General features: G+C 53.5%; 5 protein-coding genes across 5 annotated transcripts; 2 read left to right on the top strand and 3 right to left on the bottom strand.

Moving 5' to 3' along the window:
* Positions 1-300: 300 nt before the first annotated feature.
* On the bottom strand, positions 301-3,277 carry NECHADRAFT_71246 (uncharacterized protein). Its single transcript, XM_003048423.1, has 2 exons — positions 2,609-3,277; positions 301-2,548 (listed from the first exon to the last, which is right to left on the bottom strand). Exons 1-2 carry the CDS (start codon positions 3,264-3,266, stop codon positions 1,398-1,400), a joined length of 1,809 nt encoding a protein of 602 aa, XP_003048469.1. The 5' UTR covers positions 3,267-3,277; the 3' UTR covers positions 301-1,397.
* Positions 3,278-8,512: 5,235 nt separating this feature from the next.
* On the bottom strand, positions 8,513-8,835 carry HFO2101 (histone H4; the record flags this gene model as incomplete). The annotated part of the gene is made up of 2 exons (XM_003048424.1): positions 8,513-8,676; positions 8,730-8,835. Coding segments are annotated over 2 exons (270 nt in total), but the record flags the coding sequence as incomplete, so codon positions are not given.
* Positions 8,836-10,396: 1,561 nt separating this feature from the next.
* HTR2101 (histone H3) lies at positions 10,397-11,337 on the top strand. The gene is made up of 3 exons (XM_003048220.1): positions 10,397-10,576; positions 10,655-10,791; positions 10,847-11,337. The coding sequence occupies exons 1-3, from the start codon at positions 10,501-10,503 to the stop codon at positions 11,042-11,044; spliced, it is 411 nt and encodes a 136-aa protein (XP_003048266.1). The 5' UTR covers positions 10,397-10,500; the 3' UTR covers positions 11,045-11,337.
* Positions 11,338-11,760: 423 nt separating this feature from the next.
* NECHADRAFT_47608 (uncharacterized protein) lies at positions 11,761-16,839 on the bottom strand (the record flags this gene model as incomplete). The annotated part of the gene is made up of 2 exons (XM_003048425.1): positions 11,761-16,603; positions 16,658-16,839. 2 exons carry the CDS (start codon positions 16,837-16,839, stop codon positions 11,761-11,763), a joined length of 5,025 nt encoding a protein of 1,674 aa, XP_003048471.1.
* Positions 16,840-17,346: 507 nt separating this feature from the next.
* On the top strand, positions 17,347-18,778 carry NECHADRAFT_95663 (uncharacterized protein; the record flags this gene model as incomplete). Its single annotated transcript, XM_003048221.1, has 2 exons — positions 17,347-18,112; positions 18,174-18,778. The coding sequence occupies 2 exons, from the start codon at positions 17,347-17,349 to the stop codon at positions 18,776-18,778; spliced, it is 1,371 nt and encodes a 456-aa protein (XP_003048267.1).
* Positions 18,779-19,117: the final 339 nt, after the last annotated feature.

Below are 19,117 nucleotides of genomic sequence, written 5' to 3' on the forward strand. Positions count from 1 at the left end.
GTGTAATGTGTCTCGGTCCCCAAGGAACGGTGACAACATCGAGGAACATGAGCTCGGCGCAGATCGCTAACCGGGGAAGCTTGGAAGCTCTAGCCCCAGCTCTATTCCATCATCAAACGCATATCAATCATCGATTTCGATGGGGCTTGGATCTACAGGGCTAGCGTCAACCGTTTATCAGCCTTTTGGAGATCTGAGGGGTGGATGGTTCGAAGATTCATGCCCCATCGCCTCGATAAACACGTAGAGCTTCTACGGGACAGCCAAGCACACAATGCATGTTTGAGACAGGGTTCAATTGTAAGTTGCCAATCCTTCTTTTAATTATATCATACATCATCATCATCTATGGATATAGTTTTTGGGTTAGAACCCATGCAAAATTCCTAAAGGCCAAGGAAATCGAAAACCAAGTTCAAGCTGATCGACCCGCTCTTGGTCGTTTCTCCAGTGTCATGACATCGTATGACCCAATAATGTTTCCAACCTGCAGTCATGACCCAAAATCACGCCGTTACACGCTCTTGCATGCGGATCAAGCATCCGCTGCCGACAAAAATAGACAGTCCAAAACGGCCTGTGTAACAAACAGACCAAAGCACCAAATGCAGACCAATCCATAGAGGATACCCAATTGCAAAGCAAAATTGAATGACAAAGACGCTGTAAAAAGACCCTCTCGCTCGTTTGTTTTTTTGTCTAGACCGGTTTCCGATTTCCGATTTCCGATTCCCAAATGATTTCCAATATCGCAAAGCACAGCCCAGGCGTTCCCGGCCGGCCAAGTCGAGCCTGGGGCTGTGCCGTGGCCATTCCGTGTAATTGTTTTGTTGGATTTGTAAATAATGTACAAGTTACATCAGGGCCGATGGAAGTACACCCAGCGTTGCTTCCATGCCCTTCGATTAGATGCCAGACAAAGAAAATTCGGGATCAGGGTGCTCCAGAATGAGCATGCCGTATCCATGACGGACGCCATGTCATCATCAGGAGTGCTGGGGAGTGATGCTGATGGCTGAAGACAGGTCGGGCGGGGCGAGTGATGTCACAGCCTGAGTTGATGGGCAGCCCATGACGTCAGTTGGGAGGACCCTTCCTGCATGAGGACCCTGAGACCCACCCGCCCGCGTTGGAGCCCGGCCGCCCTGTCGCTTTTTTTGCCCTCAGCCAACCCAATTCAAGCAGGTTGAAGCCTCGCATCGACCGGTCCACCAATGCCAAGCCTAATTCGACCGTGGTCCACGTCATGCAGCATCATCTGTTGCGTGAGAAGACCCGTCGGTCCCAGCTCTGCTGGCATCTGGATGTTGTAAAGCGAGGCAGGGGGTGGCCGGTGGAAGGAGTCAATTGTCCGGGGACGGGGATATGCCAGCCTTGCGTGCCGCTCAACGCCCACTTCAGGCGCCGCCGCGTCGCCGGTGCTTGCCCGGGAGCTCCACATCCGGGTGACACACCCGGTAATGTCTCGTCAGGGCATCCGCCCGGCTGAATGTCTTTTCCTCGGTGCAGAGATCGCAGCGTACCTTTTGCTTGCGGGCATTGTGGATCGTGTCTTCGTGACGAGTGAGATCATAGGGCCGAGAAAAGATTGTGTTGCAAGGCTTGCCCGTGCTCGGGTTGATCCGATCACAGCGATGGGGCCCGGCCTGGCTGTTCAGCAGAGTCGAGGTCATGCCCATGTCGCGGGGACGAGCACCTCCCAGAGCCTGTGTTTGGCGGTGTCCCTCTCTCTTGTGCTTCTGGAGAAGCGCAGGAGTCTCGAATCGCAGAGTGCATCCGTGGTATGTGCATGTGTAGGTGCCTCCGTCTGCGGTAGTACTGCTGGGACGGGTTGCAGGGGTGGTGTTTCGTGACTCGTTGGAGCTGGATCCAGCGGAGCTCAGGCGGGGAGGGGTCTCGTTGTTAGAGCGGTGATGCGCAATGAAGGGATACTGCTGAGGCACAACAATGCCAGATGCCTGCGTGGGGAGGAAGTTGAAGTGACCATTGGCGCTAGCATCGTGCATCGAAGGATCCTGGGATCCATGGTTGACCATGCCCTTCGCAAAGTGGTCCATCTCAAACCCAGAAGGACCCTGGGGAAACAAGGGGAAGTTGGACTCGCCCTCAGGCTCGTTGAACTCCAGAATAGCGTCCTTGGGCGAAATTGTCTTTGGGGTCTCAGGCTCATGTCGCTGACTCATTTGCTGTTGCATGAACTGCGCGTCGTGCTGCGCCTTGTTCTGCTCGCGCATGCGCTGGGCTGAGTTGAATGGCATGTTTTGTGCGAACGCAGCATTGCTGAAGTCATGAGCCGGCGAAGGTGCCAGGGGAGAGCCAGCGCGGAAAGGCGATCTGTCTCGAGAAGTGCTGGAGGCCGGTGAGTGAGCAGCGCTCAGGTGCTGGCTGTTGGCTGCGTGGAGTCGCTGGCTGAAGACATCGTTTGTGGGAGAGACAGCCATCTGCGCTTGCGAGGGCGGAGTAGATGTGATGGCAAAGTTGGGGCTGTAAAGCTCATCGCCATAGACATCCGTCATAGTTCTGTCAAGCTTGGGGGCGTTGGTATAACCTATTGAGAGGAATTGTGAGCGCTGGTCGCTGAGGCCTCCATCCAGAAGGAAATCTGTACCTTTTCGCCTCCTATCCGAGTGCTCGGTTTCGCCAACTGTGGGAGTTGCAGGTGAGTCACCTGCGATGGAACTCGCCACCGAGGCAGGATGTGATCGCGTTGAGCCGGAGAAGTCGGGGGCGTGCATCAGTCCCCGATCCATCCGCGGCTTGCTGCTGGGGCCTGCGAGTGTGATGGGATATGCCAGCTCAGGCATGACATGCTCCATACCACCGCAGGACTGGTAACCGGAGTAGGGAGCCATTGACTTGGTCGCCAGGTGGTAGTAGGAAGGGTTGGCGCCGCTCTGATCGTGGACGTCGGTGATGGCGATCTGAGGATTCGAGGTGTTGTGGGTAAATGGAGAAGAAGGACCGGCAGTTGAAGAGCCCAGAGACGACAATGATGACTCGCGTTGATGGGCAGCGCGGGAGAATCTGGGAGTCTGATGGGCGATGGCTCCCCAAGCGTCGGGCTGCATGAGGTCTGAGGGAAGCTGCTGGCTCAAGGCGGCGAGCTCGTCGTCGTAGTTCGATCGTGAAAAGTCTGAGTAGGCTGTTGGGTTGTATTCGGACTGGCAGTCTTGGATATATGGGTACTGCTGAGTGTTGGAAGAGTTGTTCTGATGTTGTTGTTGAAGCTGAAGTTGTTGCTGAGGAAGGCGAGGGATCGATAACATGTTGGTTGAGGAAAGAATAATTGTGTTTAAGGTTGGGGAAGGAAGTGGCAAAAAAGACGGGATGGCTCTCCTTTTAAGAAAGAAGGCCCCGTGTGAGCCGGAGTGAACTGGAATACCAAGATGGAAACGAGTAGACAGATGATGGACTGGCGCCGATGTATCTGCAGAGCGAGCCCCACAGACCGAGAGAAGACCCTGAAGGTCCCACTTGGATGATGCACAGGACAGGCCCCAAATCCGGGATCTGGGCAGGATGACTGGCTGGATTGTGCCCGGGTACCGACTGAAAAAAAAGCAAAAGACGTGTGTCGGTGCGGTATGTAACCCGGGATGCAAGGGTGGTGTGGACTCGAATGGAGGGGCGTGTGGCAGTGATGTGTGTGGTGTGAAAGTGATGGAGTGTACGTTGTGTGGTGGTGGTGGTTCGTACAATCGTCAGGTAAAAGCCGTTATTCTCGTTTCGCTAGGTCAGCGGCGGGCAGCTAGTGCGTTTGCTGATTGATGCTTTGGTGATTTATGATGCCGGTGATGCTGCGATGGGCGCTGATGTAACTGCTGATTGTCTCGATGGTTCGAGTCGCTTCCGGCGGTTACTGTACTTCAGAGGATGGATGATTGATTGTTTTCTGATTTCAAATATTTCCATCGCTTAAAGCCAGGCCGAGGATGTCGCTCCAGATATACTTGGTTGTATCGGCCGCCCTCCATTCGCGAGACGAGTGACGAGCCCCCCGAAGGACGAAGTCCGGTCCGACAACTAGACGGAGCCCTCCCAAGAAACCAAGCCTCACGCCCGCAGCGCGCGAAGCCCACTCCGGGGATGCAGAGAACAAGGGTACGTATCTTTAGGTTTTGGCTCCAAGGGCCAAGGCCAGCTCGCACCCAACGCTCCAGGGTTCCGACGCCAACACGGCCCATCCAAGTCAAGCACCCAATGACCACCCCCAATCCCTCTGCCGCTCTCCTTGGAAAGCCCTTGCCAGCCCTGCTCTTCGACTCAAGTTTTTTTCCTCGTGCGTGTTGGCCGTGTCCACTGACGTAGTCTGGCCCCGCCGATCTTCCATCTTTATTCGCTTTCTAAGATGATCCCTGTTCAGCGCGGCATGCCACGCACAGCCACATTTCCGTCGTTGGTAATACGTTGTTCGTTCTCGCTCCAGCGCCAATCCGTCGGCATCCGCCACACTCCATTTCCACGTCGTTCCACCGAGTTGGAGTCACATGACGGTGTTGCGTAGAGGTCACATGAGCTCTGTCGTCGTATGTTGGTTCAGAGTGGTCCTATCCATGTCGGCTGTTTGGAGTCACCTTAGATAAGCCAACCACGCTCGACAAGTCTGCTGAGCTAAGGTCGGGAAAAGGAGGGTGTTGTCAGCTAAAAAATCTTCTTCCGCTATGGTACCCGTCGCATGACACATTCGATGGTGTGACTGGCCATGCGTCCCTTCTACCTTGCTCAACACCCGGCATGTCGATTCCCAACGGAACGGAGCAAATACTAGACAGGGTGAAGGTCGATGGGAAGAAAAAATTTTCATCCATCCCTTCTAGGGGGGAGGATACACAGACTGGTGCGAGCGCAACGCAGGAACAAAAACCCAGTCACACTCCCTTCCCCCCCCTAGCTCGAATGTGCAAGAAAATACCCAGAGGTGCCATGGTGATAGGTAGACAGATCGTAGAGGAGGTCCGCCGATGCGTGACAAGGTCTTCGGCCTGACCGACCCGCTCCGGCCCTCGGACTTGGTCGGGTTTGTGTTCCCAGCCAATCAGGAGTGTGGCTTGACCTTTGCTAAGCCACAACCCTGCCAATTTGGAGGGCTAGACAAGCTCAGAGTCCATGCCCAGGCCGCCCAGATCGATCTCGTCCAACATCCGTCCCACCCATCTCCGAAAATCCGGGCCATCCACCTGCAGCCTTTTTCGTTCCTCCGCGGGACCAAACAGTGCAGTTCCAGCTACCTTACCCAAGACAACGGGACTTCCGGCATGCGGCTAAACGTCGTTCCAGCTTTCCATGCAAATTCTAGCTTCCCGGGTGTCGGACAAGACTTCCAGACTAGGACAATAAACGACGAAGGGTGTGAGGCTGAAGTCTGGGAAACGATATCCAGAAAGGTCAATACGGATGTGGGCCTGAAATCTTTATCGCTATCGTCGTATTCGCAGGCAAGCGGTGAATCACCAGCCAGGCACGCGAGAGGTGAAAACCCGATAGTCTGGAGCCGGGGGTGTTGCGAGTGACCTTTCTCCGGCCCGTTCACACGAGACATGACCCGTCTGAACTGGTATTTCTTACTGGTCAGTGCCAAGCTCGGGTCGCGAGAGTTCATTCCAAGAGTCACCTTAGCAGAAGCTCATGACTATCCAGATGGACGCAGTTGCATGACACCAAAGCGGACTAGGTTCGACGTCCATCTCGATCCTGCTCCGTCCGAGTCTGCAGTTGGAAAACTCTGAAGTGCAATTACCAAGACATTATCCGTCAGCCAAAACTGAACATGTGAGCCATAACACCCGGGGCAGCCTAGAGTGTATCCATTAACCGCCCGCGGGGCGCGCGTAGGGCTGGCGGCCGAGAGACCCGCAACGGCGGCGGCTGGAGCCGGGCGATCCGCCGGCTGGCCTCGGGGCAGCACAATCTGAACAAATCTGCTGCGTTCCACTGAATAATCTATCTGCCTGGCAGTTGCGTAGGCAGCTGAGTGCTGTCGGTGGCTTGTCAGGGCATGTGGTATTGAGCACGTTACAGCATCTCAGCCAGGGAGGCAGATGAGGCAAGCCCAGCTCCTGAGCTCTATACAACGATGCAAGTTTGTGGGTCTCCGAGCCCTGAGCGATACAGCTCCTTAAGCTCCCCGAGCCACCGATCTGTAACAGCAAGCTGTGCTGCTGACTTGATGGCAAATGCTGGAGCAAACGGCTCTCAAAGCGTGGGGTCCATGCTACGTTGCGGGCGGTCGGGCCGCAGAGGCTTCAACATTCGTGGTAAGGCCAGCGCACCGGCTCCAGCGGGGGAGGCGTCTCTCCAGAAATGCCATGTTCCATAACGCTTCCATGCATCATCGAAAGCCGGGTCGTGCATTTCCATTCCGCATCTTGTGCGAGTCCTCGGTGCTGGGTGACCATTTCCTTCCAGCTAGCACGGTTCGGTGTGTCCGCGTGGGGCAGCCTTTTCAAGTGGAGGCTCTTGTTTCGTGTACCCAGGCGAGTCAAGAAATAAATGACACACCAGAACATGGCAGAAGGTTGTGTAACTGCTCTCAAATGTGATGAGTAAATTGACATAAAATATGACAAAATATTTGAAATACATACAGCAATATTTGGAAATACTCTAGAGCTCTTTTTTTATCTATTCATTGTGCTTTGGTGATTACGTTTAGGGGGGTAAGCAATTGTGTTTGTAGTGGTGTGCCGTTTTTCATTCAGCTGGGTGCCACCCAGGATCGAGAAAAAACGTGCGTGTATCTTGGTGGCATGAACCCCAGCAGCGCAGGGGTCCTTCAAAGCAACTAATGTCTTCGTTTTCATTTGCGTGAGAAAGTCAGCGTCAGCTAGTATCATCTTTTACTCCATTCATGTCCGTTTTCCCCGTCCTTCATCTGCCGCGCAAGCCGGCCGAGAAGAAAGAGGGATCCAAAGTCCGATGCGGAGTCTACGGATTTTAGGTGCCTCGGCACAGGTGTCCCTGCTCACAAATCCATTTCGTGTTCCTTCGGCGGTGGTCCAGGCCCACCCCCCGGATTGCTGGCGCGGCGGCCTCTAATTTTAGTCTCCTCTCCACGTGGTCCAGGCCCAGCGATCCTTCGGTCTCGCCACCCGTTGGCTCCGTCGCCCGAAGAATTCGGCCGATTATCTAGCCCCGTCACCAGAACAGGAACCCCAACATTAGATCTCTCTCAGGTCCAGACACGAAGATCTTCATTTTACTAGCCCTCTATGTTCCCGCCAATGCAGTGTAGATTCAGCTCCCATATTCCTCCTCCGTGGCTGTACTCTTTCACTGCCAGGATGATGGTCACAAGGCCTTACGGGATTGTTCTAGAACGGCTGCCGTTCATGCACGCACTGCAATGCACCGCACCGTACCGTAATGCGTCGCTTTCGTATTGCTCACCATCCATCATACCTGACAAACGGGCCAATCAGTAATCATGACACCTATGCGATTTCTAATTGTATTGTTGACTTGGCCCCAAGTTGGTATTTGGAATCCATTGTAGGTTCTCTGTAGGGTGCGATGACTCAATTGCTGTGGCAATGTCGGCTGTGTCAACGTCTCTTACACCAACCGTCAAGTCTCCGCGGACGAAGCGCGCGGTTGACACATTTGTCACTTATTACTTCACACCAACTCTAGGTCTAAAACACTCGAATATTCGCAACTATCTTGATATCCATGATTACTAAAATATCACTAAAACATCAACCTAGCAAGCGACAGTGGCTCAACATAGGGTAGGTGATTTAGGCGAGGACGCGTAACAGTCCAGAAGGTGGCTGATGGCTCATGGTTAACGCGTTCGTACTCGTCAGCTATTCCGCCTCATCAGTTGCTCGGTGCAGTATCCTTTTTCGACATAAGATGGCTTTGGCGGGAACCTTCTCTGGTCTCCAGTGAAGGCATCCATGACAAGGGTCTTCACGGTTGCTACGCCGTCGCAACCACCAAATGAAACAAGATCATCAGACATGGGCGAGACTGGGTAAGTGCTGCTATGCATCGACAGGCCTACTTGTCGGTATGATCGATCATGCGCTTCATATCGTGATGCTATAGTACATTGAGAAGAACAAATTCGCAGGTAGGGAGTTGGTATCCAGCATGTCCCGCCGACAAGTACTCCATCCGCAAGCATACTGCATCGACGCACCAGGCAACAATGAACAAAGGCCAACTCGACCGCATATAGCCAGGGGTCATAACATAATACACTAGCTTAACATTCACAGATGTCAAACAGGTCTACGTGTAACATGACGAGGTATGGAGTGGATCCGCGCTCGAGACGCGCCGAGGCTCAAGTCACGCGTCACTTCAGTACGTGCCATATCAACAGGTTGGTCAAGATCGCCACACGGGCATGATTGATTATCCCCAATGTAATCCCCGTTTCCCTTATGATACAGAACACCCAAAAACAGAACCGGACCCAGTTGTCATCATGAACACCCACATGGCGCTGCGCGCCGAGCACAGCGGATCGCAAAGATTCGTAACAGACATGTAAAACAGGACGCGCTTAGCCACCGAAACCGTAAAGGGTGCGGCCTTGTCGCTTGAGGGCGTAGACAACGTCGAGCGAGGTGACAGTCTTTCGCTTGGCGTGCTCGGTGTAGGTGACGGCGTCACGGATGACACCCTCGAGGAAGGTCTTCAGGACACCGCGGGTCTCCTCGTAGATCACTGTTCGAGTTGTTAGTCGCATGCATGTGAGGTGAGCTGTGGCTGGTACATACTGGCAGAGATACGCTTGACACCACCTCGACGAGCAAGACGTCGGATAGCGGGCTTGGTGATACCCTGGATGTTGTCACGAAGAATCTTGCGGTGACGCTTGGCACCACCCTTGCCGAGACCCTTGCCGCCCTTGCCGCCTGTTGTGTGATGTTAGCATCGTGTGTTCTTTAAGGTGTGTGTGCATGTGTTCGCCCCGAGACGCGACGCGTCTTTGAGGTTGATGGGGAGAGTGGAGGCAGGTAGGTGGTAGAGGCGCGGTGTGACTTACGTCCAGTCATTGTGATGGATGTGTGGTGAAGATGTGTTGGTGTGAAAGTGGAAGAACACGCAAGGTGTATGCGTTGATGGTAGAAGAGTGGTGATGGATGAAGTGTCGAAGTATGAGATACGGTAAGTGAAGGTGGGAGTTGGCGAGCTTAAGTACGAGTGGGCCAGATTCCAAGATCAGTGATTGACCCACTTTCTGATCCGGATCCCTGTCCGACGCGATCTGGCAACCAAGCGCGAAAAAAAAAAAGGACGCGCAGTTGCAACGAATTAAAAAATCGGCGTGTGTCGATTTTTTGAAAGCGGGGCTTTCTGGAGTGTCTGTTTTCGGATGGTCAGGAATTATGCCACCCATCTGCCAAGTCTAACATCGAGATTCTTGACATTTAGGGTAGATGTGTTGAAAACACCATGTTTAATGAGATGCTGCTTGTGGTGAGAGGCGTGCGATGGTTTATGGCTCCTCGTAAATATTTTCGTATTTGCGACGTCTAGTAGCATTTTTAGATATGTGTTCTTTATTATTATTCATGTTGTGATGTTGTGTTGCTGTTTCAGTTCTCTTCTTGGTCTTTGTCGTGAACAAACTACTCGACAAAGTGTGCACATTACTGCAAAAGACAAGAGTTCGTTCAACAACGAACACTCCTGTCAACTAAAATAGCAACCAGACGGAGAAAAATCATCAAGTATCATGCGTTGAATATGCCATAAGCATTCAAAATAATTAGATTCGCATTTATCACAACATATCACTTGAAAACGACCTTGGCTACGATTTACTGCGTTCAACATCGTGACTACAATAGCAATCGACGTAAGCACACTGACAAGACGCGACAAGAAGCTCAGAGTCACACGAGCAAGTGGCAATGACACTATGAGTCAAGCTTTGCAAAGGCAGGTAAATGCTACACTCGCTCAACGAGTGTACTTGCACGCACAGAGAGGTACCGCCTGCAAGCTACCTGTTCCCCAGACTCAAAGTCAAACCACCAGATCCTCCGATCCCCTTTGCCTCTCGCGCCAGAAATGCCGTGCCTGGCTGCCTGCCCGACCTGATGCAGCCATTTTTCTCATTGGCTGTTCGTGAGCCCAGAACAAAGGGCGACGACGTGACGTGGGGCCTCCCAACCATCTTCGCGGGGGTTGATTTTCTGACCAATCGAAAATCGGCGCGCGTGCAGCATTTTTTTAATCAGTCGCGCGCATTTTCCAGAGTGGCAGGCGCGAATGGCTGGGGACCCATTTTCCCATTTTTGGTGGGTGATTGCAAAAAAAACAACCCAATCAGTAGCGCACGGTCCAACACTGCCTCAGATCAGCCGCGCTCGAAAGGTGCACGCTACAGGTATTAAAGCAATCCCCCCGCCTGCCTTCTCTTCCGACTTTTCCTCCTGCATCACACACCCACTTCAGCCTTCACCCCCACCACAACCACCAACAACAACAACATCATCACTTCTTCTTCCATCAACAACTTCATCTCCTCAGCCTTCAACAATGGCTCGCACTAAGCAGACCGCCCGAAAGTCCACTGGTGGCAAGGCCCCTCGCAAGCAGCTCGCTTCCAAGGCTGGTGAGTCATTTCCTCTCCATCACCATCTCGACGCGATACGCGTCTTGATCATCACGAACTCACACTGACCATCTCCAGCCCGCAAGTCCGCCCCCTCTACCGGTGGTGTCAAGAAGCCTCACCGCTACAAGCCCGGTACCGTCGCTCTCCGTGAGATCCGTCGCTACCAGAAGTCGACTGAGCTTCTCATCCGAAAGCTCCCCTTCCAGCGTCTGGTAAGTTCACTTTGCATCTTCACTCAAGCGACCGCGACTAACACGCGACAAACAGGTCCGTGAGATTGCCCAGGACTTCAAGTCCGATCTCCGATTCCAGTCCTCTGCCATCGGTGCTCTCCAGGAGTCCGTCGAGTCCTACCTCGTCTCCCTCTTCGAGGACACCAACCTGTGCGCCATCCACGCCAAGCGTGTCACCATCCAGTCCAAGGACATCCAGCTCGCCCGCCGCCTCCGTGGTGAGCGCAACTAAGCTGGACATGCTGGGATAACTGGGAGGATCACGACTTTGCTTTGACACGAGGGAATATCATGGTTTAGGGGATAATCAAAGGCGTTCGCGAGGAACAAATGCTTTTTCTACAGTTGGGATGTATACTACACAGTCAGCACCATTGGTAGCGACTGCATGCAATTGACCACCGGTCTATGATCAACATCAGTCTCCATCGTGACATGCCTGTAATTACATGACGGGTCGCAGTCCCAACACCTTAGATAGTTGCAAACCACAAAGCACAACGCGTCCGCATCACGATTCTTATCACTTTACGCGACTGTCAACCGTGAATAAATTTACGCGTCATCCCGAGACGAACAGGCCCTGAAACTCTCGCGGGGACTGTCACCTTAGTGTTGGCTGGTTTCTTCAGGTCATGTGCCCACCCATGTTAGCTGACAGGCTTGGTCAAGACTGTATTATCAACACCTCTACGGAGTGCTGCGCCGCTTGTTTGGGAGTTGCCTTGAAGGTCGTGGATGAGTCAAACGAAGGCACGATGCCTAGAATGCAGAATGCGGGTCACTGGATGATGGTGCAGACATGGTACGGGTATGGTGCAACTTGGACCTGAAAGGCAGGCAGGTTATCGAGACAGATTAGATGATCAGAACAATGCAATGAATACTATTTACTTCGTTGACTACCAAACAAATTGACAGACTGTATCTACACTTTTACAACCCTAATTACGCCAGAGAATCAACATGGTATGTAGGAAGCTGCGCCAAAACATCGAACCCTCCTGTGCCAACCTTTCCAAGCTTGCCCATCACCGACCGACCGCTGGGCGTGGCGAGGTCATCCCAATCGCCGTCGAGAACGGCATCCTTGAGGAATGACAGTGTCGTCTCGAAACTCATCTTGGTGAAGGGGCTGACGTTGCCCTTCAGACCCATTCGGTTGAACGGCGTGAATCCACCGTTCCTCGTCATGTGGTCGCCAATCAGGTTCAGGTGGCGGTTGTCGACCTTGATGCCGTGGGATCCGAAGACACCGGCCAGCTCCTGGACGATGTTGCTGCGAGCCGCCTCAACACCGTACACGGCCAGCACGGCCGCAATGTCGTTGGTCTGGATTCGATGGGGGTCGATGAAATCGCTGTACCTTTGCATCGCCTGTAGGTTCACTCCCGCCGTGTGAATGACGTGGACGCCCTTCTCCTCCACAAAGGTGCAGGCTCCCACGCCAGAGATCTCCTGAATCACCGTCTTCTTGACAGCATCTTGCACAAGATTGAGCATGAGGACCTTGGGAATAGTCGAGTCGAACTCGAGGGTGAAGCTGCAGTCGCTTCCACTCTTCGCGTCGAAAGTAAAGTCCGTCACTTCGGAGTATGAATCCAGCACGCGCTCCGTTCGTGCCTTTGCTGACCAGTCGATGCCATCATCATCATCATCATCATCGACAGGGGCCAAGCGCGGGCTGCCTCCGATGCCTTCGTCCTCGTCCATATCATCAGCAGCGTCACGTGCCATCTCCTGCTGAACAGCATCGTCGTCGTCGTCGTTGGGGCCGTAGGATACCGCTTCGGTCCGGTTAGCCCGCTGCTTGGCATTTGTGGCATCGTCATCGCCTTCGTCATCGTCGTCGTCCTCATCCCGGATGGCTTCGGCATTAGGCGCCGCCGTTTCCACCACGCCGGCCTTCACACCGATCTCAGGCGTGGCCATGGTAGACTGACTCTGTCGCTTCTTAATGTCTTTCTTCACGAGAGAGAGGAGACGGTGGAGTAGCTTCCGCTCGACAGCGTCCATGACATCCGAGACACTGATGGCGTACGTCTGCGTGTACTCCTCCGAGGCGAAAAACTTGAGGTCAACCCGGTAGACCTTGGCCGAACCGTACATCTTGCCACGTCCAACCTTCTCCTCAACCGAGATGCTATCCAGAATGTAGCCCAAAGGCAAGACCGAGATAGACTTTGCAAAAGTCTCGGCATCCGCGGTAGACATTTCATCAATCGGGTAAAGGGACATGGCTGGCGTAGAAATCTTGTCACTAGCAGTCATGAGGATCTCTCGCAATCGCGGAATACCCAGGGTGACGTTCTTGGCCGAGTGACCAGCCAAATGGAACGTGTTCAGTGTCATCTGTGTTGAAGGCTCACCAACAGACTGGCCTGCCACGATACCGACAGCCTCGCCAGGCTCGACAAGAGATCGTAGATACTTCATCGCAAACAACATCTCGGCATTCTTCCTGTTGAGACTAACGCGAGAAAGAGCGTGCTTCTTCTTGTCCGACTTGTCCCGCACCAGACCGTCCTTGTTTTCCTTGAGATAGGAGGTCATGGCTTGATAGAAGTTCTCCGAGGTAGCAAAGGCACTGGTCGCCGGGTTGAACATGCTGGAGAGTGGGTCCTGAGCCTTGGGGTCATGGGCCTTGACATGCTTGAGGGCCTTCTTCATGTACTTGGAGATGACTTCCCGGTGCTGTCCGAGTCGATCTCCGATGCTAGGGTCGTACTTGAGCTGAGCAGCTTGGGAAGTGACGTTCTCCAGAATGAAGCTGAAGTCGTTCAGATACTTTTGCTTGGTCACATCAAGACCATCTTCTCCATACAGGAACTGGATCATGGAGCCATCGGCATCTCGCACAGTAGTATCGTAGGCGACGGTCAGGCCCTCCATGCCCTTGATGACACATCTCTGCAGATATCCGGATCTGGACGTCTTGACAGCTGTATCGATCAGACCTTCTCGGCCAGCCATGTGATGGAAGTAATATTCCTGAGGGCGAATACCAGTCAAGAAGCGCTGCACGATGTAACCGCCGGCTCGAGCATGAGTCTCGAATGGGTTGAAGCATGGCAGCGACTTGCCGCTGACCATGATAGGCACACGTCTGCCTTCCAAAACCTGCTGACCAAGGTTGCAAGAAATCAGAGACGCGTTGACTCGGGATCCCTTTGCACCAGATGTTGTCATGGCCTGCATCTGGTTCTTGGGGAATGGCTTCTCCAGACCATTGGGAACGCATGAAGTCTGAACCTTGTCCGTGATGCCACTGAGACCCTCCTTCATCAGAAGATCGAGACCCTCCTGCTTGCTGTCGTCACGCATAACCTCCTCTAGACGCTCAAGAAGCAGGGGATCACGGGGACCAGGGTTCTGCTCCAGAGAGACATACGACGAAGCGACGTTAAGACCGACTGTGTTGGCAGGTACAAGGGCCTCTCGCCGGGCCTTCTCTCCTTCGGGAGTGAGCCGCAGATCGTCCATACCACAAGAAAAGGCTCGCACGTTGAGGTACCTGGTTAGCAGTCTGCCGAGACTGCTGAGCAGTTTGCCTGCAATGGCAGGGCCGTAAATCTCATGAACAGCGTGGACAACACCACCTGAACTGGGGCCGATCTGCGACTTGTCCAAGATTCCAGTAATGAATTCGCCATCCTGGAATAGAACGATGCCCTCTTCTGAGTCTTTGCCCCACTGACTGGCCTTGATCTGAGTCTCTGCCCTCATGCATAGACCGCCACAGTTGGGTGGCTGCATGTTCTTGAGGATAGTGGTTATGACTTGCTTGCCAGTCCACCTGGCAACTGGTCGGATCACTGCTGGGGCGACAAGCTCGATCCTCTCGCCAACAATGTGGCCGCTTTCAGGGCGCAAGGCGTTGTAGACTAGCTGTTGATAGTCGCCACGGCTGAAAAACGTGTCACGGTTGCAGAGGGCGACGGACACGGAAATGTGATCCTGAATGAGACCTCGGAGGGGCTTGCCTGCGGTGTAGGACAGGTACTGATGGTCGGTGTCGGCAATCTGAAGGGCTTCCGCTCGGGCAACTTCGTTCTGGGGGAAATGCATGTTCATTTCGTCACCATCGAAATCGGCGTTGTAGGTGTTACAGTTGGCGTAGTGCATTCGAATCGTCTTCTCGTTCGGCAGAACTCGTACTCGATGTCCCATGATGGACGGCTTGTGCAGGGTCGGCTGACGGTTCATCAAGACAACATCACCGTTGGTGAGGTGGCGATAGACCTTCTTGTTCCTGGTTCGAGCGGCGCTGCTGCTTGTAGGAGCGAGAAGCTGGTTTGCCAGTGACACGCGGTCGTCAACGGACTTATTTCGAAGATTGACGATTTGGCCGTTCTCATTCTCGATCGCGAAAGCGCCGGGCCACTTGTCCACACCATTGATGACGGCCTGCTGCATGTCGCGGAAGTTATGGCTGGTCACCGGTTCGGGATATGTCAGCTTCTTGGCGAATACAGGCGGAACACCGATTTCGTTGGTCTCGATGTTGGGATCCGGCGAGATGACACTTCGAGCGGCGTAGTTGACTCGCTTGCCCATCATGTTCTTTCTGAACAGACCCTCCTTCTTCTCAAGCTTCTGCTTGATACCGTCTTCATTGCGCTTTGCCGCGGCGCCCTGGACTGGGTTCTTGTCCTTGTCAATGAGGGCGTTCACCGACTCTTGCAACTCAGTCCAGGCCTGGTGAAGCTGGTTGACATCTGCTCGCTCTTCCTTGAGATACGCATGAAGTTGGGCAATTCTTCCACAACCTCTAAGAATGTTCTTGTACAGCGAGTTCTGCTGAGCCTCTGAGATTTGGGCCTCGCCAGTACGAGCCTCTGGACGGTATCGGTTGGGCGGTACCATGAGGATCGTCAGGAAGAACATGTCCGGAGTAACCTTGGAGGAGCTTCGTATTGCGGGCTTGGCATTGTAAAGAAGAGCCATCAGTTCCTGTTCCTTGGTGAAAAGTTCGTTCAGGCGTGCTTGAACTTCCATTGCACTGATGTACCTCTGCGGGACGGCAGCAGCAGTGGTGTCGGCATCGGGCATGTCGGTATCTTGATCAGCACCATCCTCATCGGTCTGTGCCTTTTCACGAGTTGGCGAGCCCACATCCGCAACACCCTCATCGGATGAATATCCGTCTGGCCTCTGCTTTGTCGTAGCTTGGTGAACTCTGGCCATGGCGTCGGCTTGCTTGAAGTTCTTCTGAGCCATCTTGGCCTTCTCCTTGTCTGACAAAGATCTCTCGAAAACCTTGACAAATCGATCCTTGCGATAAGATGGGGAGATACCGCCACAGCTGGCGCATATTCTCCTCTTGGTGATCTCGGCAAGAAATTCCTTGATGATGTCTCGTCGCATTTCGCTTGCGCCCTCGTGTTTTCCTCGCTTCGTTTCGCCTCGCTTGACCTTGATGCCGCGAAGACACTTGTCGACATATCTGTCTCTTGCGCGAGTGACATTGTCGATGGAATTGCTATCACCCTCCTCCTCGGCCTCACTTTCCAGTCCTGAAAAGTCACCCAGCTCGATGGCTAGGTCATTCTCACCGATGGCGCCAACAATGTGCGCTTCCTGAATCAGGCCATGCTGGAGGAGCTTCAGCTTGCACACATATTTGTGCAATTCTTTTTGGGGGAGTCGAAAGCCCTTGCAGTAGACACAGGCGGCTTTGAGGAGTCGATAGGCCTGGTCCATAAACACTGGGTGATAGACAGGGACGGGGAGCTGAATGTGTCCGGCATGGCCGGGGCACGTAGACTGGTTCAAGTTACAAGTTGTGCATCTGCGATTCGCCTGTCAGCCCCTTCGAAACTCGATGCATTGGGCTGGAACTTACGGCGCATCGCCCCAAGAACCGAGCGCAGGGTCATATAGACCGCCTGGTACAGGATTGAGGAGGTTGTCGAAGGTACTGTCGTTCTCGATTCGCTTCACCGAAATGGATCGGATCTCCTTTGGCGACAGGAAGGTAAACTCGACACTCTCCACCCCGGAGGCAACAGGTTGTGCGATATTCATTATGACGCTGTTGCCGCTCTGTCGAGCGCAAAGAATTGACAGTTAGGCGACGTCTCCGAGTTAACTGTGAAAGTCCATTGCCCGGTGCAACGTGCGAAGTGAAGGGAAAGGTGGTGGGGGATTGAAGCTTGGAACGTGAAAACAAATTTTTGGCGGTGCGGGGCGGCAGAATTTTAGGCTGATCCATGCGCAGTGAACCGCGCCGCGACTCAGTCTCGCCTTACTCCATCCATCATTTACATCATCCACCGAACCTCACATTCCACGCAACGCCATCTTTCTTCAAATCAGCCGCTTTCTGGGCTTGCATACGAATTCTACTGAGGGAACCACTGATCGAACAAACGGAACTTCCTGGACCAAGCCTCGCACGGCTGGGGAGGCGTCAAAGCATCTGTCAACCACCACCACATCCTAGCCATGGACCGTCAGAGCCAGTCCCCTGGCCTTGGGCCGCGCCACGATGCCTCATCAAGGGTGCAAAAGACGGAGTCGGCTGCCGACAGAATGGCTGCACTCAAGGCTCGTGTCGCTGCAGCGATCGGAACAAGCAAAGCGAAAGGTGGACTGAATGTTGGCCTCCACCCAGCCTTGGAGGATCTTGGATCATGGAAGCCTGCCAATAAATCGAAAGACTCAACACCTTCATCCTCGAGCGCGCGATCAGATAAAGCGCGAGGTCAAGATGGCTTCAAGGCCGGCTCTCTGAGCAAAGAAGGCGGCGAGAATCCGTATTACGACCCTGGCCTTGCGTCGCAATCAGGTGGTGGAAAGGCACGCCAGTCTCGATCACTTGTCTTTAACCAGAAAGGCAAATATATTGCGCAAGCCAATGCTCTGCGTCGGCAGGCTGCCCTCGAGGCAATGAAGAAGCGAATCGCAGAGCAAACCCGAAAGGCCGGTATCGACGAAGACCTTGACGTGGAGCGCAATTTCGTGACGGAGGCTCCTTCTGGAGCTGAATGGTGGGATGAAGGCCTTGTTGCTGGCACGAATTACGACCTAGTGGACGATCCTTCTCAGCTCAAACTCAGCACGCCTGATAGCATCATTACCGAATATATCCAGCATCCAGTCGCCCTCGAGCCGCCACAAGATCGTCATGTTCCTGCCGCAAAGCCCATGTTCTTGACATCTAGAGAACAGGCCAAGCTCCGCCGGCAGCGCCGAATGGCAGAGTTGAAGGAAATGCAAGCCAAGATCCGCCTGGGATTAGTGCCCGCACCTCCACCCAAGGTGAAGAAGGGCAACCTGATGCGAGTTCTCGGTGATGGTAAGTTGAGCCCCTATACCGCCATCCTCTGGTCACCGTTCTCATACTCACATGTTTATAGTTGCTGTCAAAGATCCAACGGCCGTCGAAGCACGAGTAAACCGCGAAATTGCAGAGCGCCACCAAAAGCATGTCGAAACCAACGAAGAGAGGAAACTCACCAAGGAACAAAAGCATGACAAGTTGGCTACAAACCAGCAGAAGGACGCTGACAAAGGAATCCATATTTTGGTCTTCAAGATTGGAAGTCTTGCCAATGGACAGCACCGATACAAGATTGGCGTCAACGCCGAGCAACTGGCGCTCACCGGAACATGCATCATGCACCCGAAATTCAATCTGGTCATTGTTGAGGGAGGCGAATGGAGCATCAAAAAGTACAAGAAGCTCATGCTCAACCGTATCGACTGGACTGAGAACGCGCCATCAAGAGAAAAAGATGGAAAGCAGGGGACTGTACGCGACTGGCTCCTTGCTGAGAAGGATAACGGGGAGCTCAAAGATATGTCAATGAACGAATGCAAACTGGTATTCGAGGGTGAGCAAAAGGCACGGGCTTTTAGAAAGTGGGGGAGTAAAGTGTGCGAGACAGACGCAGAGGCGAGGGAGGCTCTCTCTCGTACCAAGATGGACAACTTCTGGTCTCTCGCCAAGGGGTTTGCTTAGGCAGTTGAGACTTGTTGAAGCCACAAGAATCACGACATCGGAGAATGGGGTAGGCTCCAAGTGAGCCTGTTGCTCTTAGTTGCTTGCTTCTTGGATTGGGAGGCTCGAAGCAGCGTCTGAGGTGCTGTGCCTCGATGCCCCATACCTCATCATCTACTGGCCAACATGTTTTCCGATGCAAGACTTGAATGGGCGATGAAAAGACGGACGGATACCTCAGAATTAATATAAATGCGCGACCCGGGCAGCCCCTGGTCAATAGGGAGCTCAAGGAGGAGCGTTGGAGCCACTCAGTTGGCTGACTACTGATTAAATCTCAATGGCTAGACCTCATACTTT

This window comes from Fusarium vanettenii (genome assembly GCF_000151355.1).
Source record: "Fusarium vanettenii 77-13-4 chromosome 8 genomic scaffold NECHAsca_11_chr8_3_0, whole genome shotgun sequence".
Lineage (NCBI taxonomy): Eukaryota > Fungi > Ascomycota > Sordariomycetes > Hypocreales > Nectriaceae > Fusarium > Fusarium vanettenii.

What these genes read in the sequence shown, in the direction of transcription:
- NECHADRAFT_71246 (XM_003048423.1), bottom strand. Translation starts at nt 3,266, where the DNA reads ATGTTATCGATCCCTCGCCTTCCTCAGCAACAACTTCAGCTTCAACAA. An exon ending in CTCGGATAGGAGGCGAAAAG is followed by an intron (nt 2,549 to 2,608) that starts GTACAGATTTCC and finishes TCCTCTCAATAG; the next exon opens with GTTATACCAACGCCCCCAAG.
- HTR2101 (XM_003048220.1), top strand. Translation starts at nt 10,501, where the DNA reads ATGGCTCGCACTAAGCAGACCGCCCGAAAGTCCACTGGTGGCAAGGCC. An exon ending in GCAGCTCGCTTCCAAGGCTG is followed by an intron (nt 10,577 to 10,654) that starts GTGAGTCATTTC and finishes GACCATCTCCAG; the next exon opens with CCCGCAAGTCCGCCCCCTCT. An exon ending in AGCTCCCCTTCCAGCGTCTG is followed by an intron (nt 10,792 to 10,846) that starts GTAAGTTCACTT and finishes CGCGACAAACAG; the next exon opens with GTCCGTGAGATTGCCCAGGA.